General features: G+C 45.7%; 1 protein-coding gene across 1 annotated transcript; it reads right to left on the reverse strand.

Moving 5' to 3' along the window:
* Window positions 1-370: 370 nt before the first annotated feature.
* Window positions 371-3,188, reverse strand: LOC119310499 (probable L-type lectin-domain containing receptor kinase S.5). The gene is made up of 2 exons (XM_037586235.1): window positions 1,898-3,188; window positions 371-1,209 (listed from the first exon to the last, which is right to left on the reverse strand). The coding sequence occupies exons 1-2, from the start codon at window positions 3,186-3,188 to the stop codon at window positions 371-373; spliced, it is 2,130 nt and encodes a 709-aa protein (XP_037442132.1).
* Window positions 3,189-5,238: the final 2,050 nt, after the last annotated feature.

A 5,238-nucleotide genomic window follows, 5' to 3' on the forward strand; every position in this document is an offset into this window, starting at 1 on the left:
GCTTATCATAGTTTGTTGGACATCAATCTTAGACTTTCCATGCCTTGTACAGCAAAGGCAACTATACACGTTGTCAATATGAGTGCCTATATCTGATTCGATTGTTCTATATTTAAGTCGATGGTGATGGCCAAAATCTGATATACAGTATATATTTATTTATTTCATACATATGACTCATGACATTAACTTATACATAAAAAATACTCAAGCTTCTTAAATTGGGCAAAATCACATCAACATTAAATGAAACAAGTGAATTTTCATTTTCACTATATATGCTCCTTAGCATTTCCTCATGGACCAGAGGAATTGCTTGCCGTGACGTACACAGAGTGTTGGAGTTGAAATGAGGCATGTTCTCTAGTGGTCAGGTGGTGCTTACGATACTCTTGTCGAGATTATTCATCATCGATGTACCCGTGCTATCATCATCGGAGGCCCCTGAACGCCCCTCTTCCTGCGGTGGCCACACAAATATTGGCTTCTGAGGAGGAACATGTGGCGGCGGACTTGAGTTGGCGATGACACGCACCACTTCAGGCATGGTGGGCCGGTCTGATGGATTCGGGTTGCTACACGCTAGGCCCAAGAGCAGCATGCATTCCACATCGCCGATAGTGTCTAGCTGCTCCTCATCATCAAGGGAAGAATCGTTGATCAACATGGCATCCATGCACTCCAGTAACCTCCCCTCACGGTGCAGACGCCACACCCTATCCGTGATGTGGATGTCATCGTCATCCACCACCTGATGATCAACGAGCGCCCGTTGTCCTGTGACAACCTCGAGGATGAGCACACCGAGTGCATAGATGTCCGTTTGTCGTGTTGCCTTGCGGCAAACTGGATACACTGGTGCGATGTAGCCCCAGGTGCCACCCATGCCAGTGACGGAGTTCCTATCAACGGCGACGGTCGAAGCCAAGCCAAAGTCGCCGAGGCGAGCGCGGAAGCTCGAGTCCAACATTATGTTGCTTGCCTTGATGTCACGGTGCAGCACCAGAGGCTCGTACTCGTGGTGGACATAGTGCAAGGCGGTGACTATGCCCTTGAGAATCTCGTAACGTTTTGCCCATTGCCTGATGGCATTGTTGGTGTGGTGCTGTCTTGTGTCACTACCGCCTCCATGGAAGAGATGTTGGTCTAAACTGCCATTGGTCATGAACTCGAACACAAGCAGCGGCACTCCTTTGTTATAAGACCAGCCTGGAAAATGATTAAGCGCATATAGTTAGGAAAACCATTCTTCGACATCTGTAGTTCTATGAGTGCATCGCTACGAGCCTAGAATGGATATGTAACGAAGGTTAAACCAACAAATAATGAATGAGTAATAAAGAATTACAATTTTGTATGATTTCAATAATGAATCGAACATTGGGAGTAACAAAGATACTAATCATTCCTCCTAATAAATATGGAATCCAATAACTCCCGAACATTCGGATTTTGAGCATTTCATCCCGAATATTTTTACATGGCAACTTTAATTCATTTTAGATGGCAACTTTAGTTCATAGGGGATGGCAACTTCGTCCTTTTTCGTTTTTTTGTCAGAAAATTGCCATGTTTTCCTAATCTCACGCAAACTAAACTTGCCATCTAAACCCGTTCGGGTTGCCATGCTTAACTCCCGAACATTCGGGAGTTATCATTACCGATAAATATTTAAGCGGAGAGTCATACAGAATCTTAAGTCCAAGTAAAAATAAAGGCCCCTACAAATTATAAAATTTGGGAGTAGCGAGGGGCTAAAGTGACATAACTTAGACTAAATACTACTCCTTCGATCCAGAATAAGTGTTGCAGTTTTGAACTGGAGTTAATTTAAAACAGCGACACTTATAATGGATCGTAGGTAGTACCGTAGTAGTAGTAGTTAGACGATGCTCACCGATGAGGGGGACGATGTTCTTGTGGCGCAACCGGCTGATGATGCTAACCTCGGCGAGGAAGTCGTCGTAGCGGCGGTCCTGCACGTCACGGGTGAACCTCTTGATGGCCACATCCATTGGTTGCCCCGTCTTAGAAGCGGCAGCAGGGAGCGTGCACCTATACACTGTACCGAACCCACCTCCACCAAGCTTCATGTCCTCGTGGAAGTTGCGGGTGGCCTTGTAGATGTCAGCGAAGTCGACCTTCTTTGGGACCGCTGGGAGGCGCTCCATAGACCTGGCGAGCTTGTCTAGCTCCTTGTGCCACCGCCGGTACCTAGAGCCGAAGTAGCACGCCACGGCGGCAACCATACCGGCGGTGCCGGCTATGGACCCGAGGATGGAGGTTATGATGGTTTCCTTCCTCGACAGTAATCCACCTGCTTTGTCCTCCTCGTAGGAGCGAGGTAAGCCCTCGACTATTGCACTGCATTTTATGGCTCCGGCACGAAGCAGCTGCGCGGTCGTGGAGAGGAGGCCGAAACGGACGTATGGGAAATCGATGCTGCTGATCCTAAGGTTCACCTCGGCTATGGCGTTACCAGGCTTGAGCCTACCTTCAACGTCCACGTAGACCGACAGGCTATGCCCCACACGGTCGTAGTCGATCCACACTGAATAGTTAGAGATGGCAGCTGCCACCGGATCAATGTTGATGACGACAGCCATGGTGCTATTGTTGTACCTCGTGCCCGAGGTGGTGAGGTTAGCCAGTGCACCGATCCGGACAGAGAAGGAGCTGCCGGAGACGGAGGCGCTTCGGGTTGTGGGGTTGGAGATATCTATGGCCACCAGTTGCTTCGCTAAGGAGCTATTTGCCCCCACATACGCTTCGAGACTTGTTAGCAATCTGTAAGAGAGGATCAGGAAGGTGAGGCCACTACGGCTCTGGTCCATCAGCGGCTGATAGACCATGGTGATGCTGAACGACGCCTCGTCGATGCTCAGCTGCTCCTGGCCAACTTGCCAGAGAGTTATCCAGAGGTCGAAGATGGAAAACACACCGGTGTTGTTCACGTCGGCGTCGGACAGGTTGCGGAGCAAGTCCAGGCCAACCATCGTCCGTAGGAACCCGGAATCTTTGCCGATCGTATGGAATCGGAAGTTGGTGTCGTCCATGGAGTAGTTGCCCTTTCGGTTCTCATCTGAACCGGGGCGGTTGCACTGTTGTGCCTTCGCTTGGGACAAGGACGACATAATCGACAGGAGGAGAAGGCATGGTACAAGCTGCTTGAGCTGATCTAAAGCCATTGTACACTTTTGCTACCTAGCTATCTGCCTCAGCTTACTCACTATATAAGCTTGTCTAATATACTGTACTAGTTAGCGAGTGAGCATACGTACACGTATTCCACGACCAAGATGAATGACTAGATGGAGAGCCTGTGATATACTAGTGATGTAAAACAAGTTTGTCCACCTATATGAGTTTTAAAAATGGTAGTTTGTATCTATCGGGGTTCCTCCTTTCCGACATATGAGTTTGAGAATCCTTTTGCTAAATCTAGATTTTCTTCATGTCCTGAAGCATTGGATGTATCCGTTTCTTTTAAATGAAGGCAAAAGCTCTGCCTCATCTACAGTATTAATAATTAAGTAATGAATAGAGTTTGTATTACAAAGGCCGTGAGGCCCACCCATAGAAAGCAAGGAACTACTCTGCAGGTATAATGGTTCCTAATTTTTTTGCACCCGATGAGACCCAAAGCTTGGTCTCGTCTTTCATGGCCTTGAACAAGATGTGCTCGGCGGCTTGCTCTTTTGTCCGATTTGTCAAGAGTCAAGAGTCAGGACTAAGAGTTTCTTTAGATAATCATCCGGTCGATCTGCTCGCAACAAATGTCGGGCAGTTGCAGCATCGGCCAGCAAAACCTTCAACAGCAACACGACCAAATTAATGGTTCCATTACTGCTAGAGTGCTAGTAGCAAACAAAACAGTCTAAACTACCCTAAAAGAACAGATAAAAGAAACAACACCAAAAGTTGGTCATCCGTTAGCTAGTCCTTGAATCGAACTTGACATGCATCATGCATGTAATGCATGTCTCTATCCTATCCAACAGGCCAAGAGTCAAGAGTCAAAACTGTCAACAAATGTCAGGCAGCGGCAAGCACCGACGAGCAAAACTGTTAACAGCAACACGACAGAAATGATACTTCTATACCTACCAAACACGGCCCTCTAATTAAGCTTCACTAGAACAGATCAAGGGAGCAACTGTCCAAAATATATCACTGTTACCCCGGTGCGCTAGCTCTAAGAAAATTATAAAGCTACACAAAATTTCTTAGATACTGCGTGTGTATGGATTGGACATCAACATAAACCAAGCGCTTAATGTTGTTTATCATCTTTTTGTTGGACATCAAACTTTGACTTTCCAAGCCTTACGTGTACAGCAAAGGCAACTATACACGTTGTCAATATGAGTGTATACATCTAATTCGATTGTTCTATATTTAAGTCGATGGTGATGGCCATCTAATCTGATATATTTATTTATTTCATCAGATTCAGAGGCATGTAGGCTCACTGAGCTCGGTTGTATGGACCGAGTTGATAAGCAAAACAAGCCTAAGCGCAAATGAAACTGGAAGATATATCCGGCCTCGGCTGTGCGCAGAAGCGTTAGAATCCTGACTACTAAACAAATTTCATGATGAAATATGAAGGGAATATTTTGGAATAGCAGAGGTCTGGCTGACTTGGCTAAACGAAGATTTCTGGCGGATGCTTCTATAGAGCACAAGTTAGATTTCATTACCCTCTCTGAATATAGCGACCAGACCTCAAACAGTCCGATCTCTGTGCATCAGTGTCATCCCTGAATCAGTAATGCTGACACGCACAGTACTTAAAAGATTTATAACAGAGTAGCAATCACACACTTATTACATCGAAGGTCTCCAAAGAGAAACTTATTACAATAAATATGGCTTAAGGTCATCTAATAATGATAACAGCGGAAGGCTTGGAAGATAAGTGAGTCCATCAACTCCAACGGCATCACTGAGTATAAAACCACGATCCTAAAGCATCTTACTCATCGTCTGAAAAGTCTGCAACATGAACGTTGTAGCCCGAAAACGGGTCAGCACATGGAATATGCTGGCAAAGTAACACATAGAGAATGATGAAAGAGTAAAGCTATACTACATGCATATATGGCTTGGTGGATAGCTCTATGGTTACAGTTTTTGCGTAAAGCCAATTTTTCCCTACTACAAAGGAATAAACTATCATGGTGGTTGTTAAACATTAAGAATGGTTGACAGCATCCTTAATCCCAATTAAGCATC

Source organism: Triticum dicoccoides, chromosome 5B, assembly GCF_002162155.2.
Source record: "Triticum dicoccoides isolate Atlit2015 ecotype Zavitan chromosome 5B, WEW_v2.0, whole genome shotgun sequence".
NCBI classification, from domain to species: Eukaryota; Viridiplantae; Streptophyta; class Magnoliopsida; order Poales; family Poaceae; genus Triticum; species Triticum dicoccoides.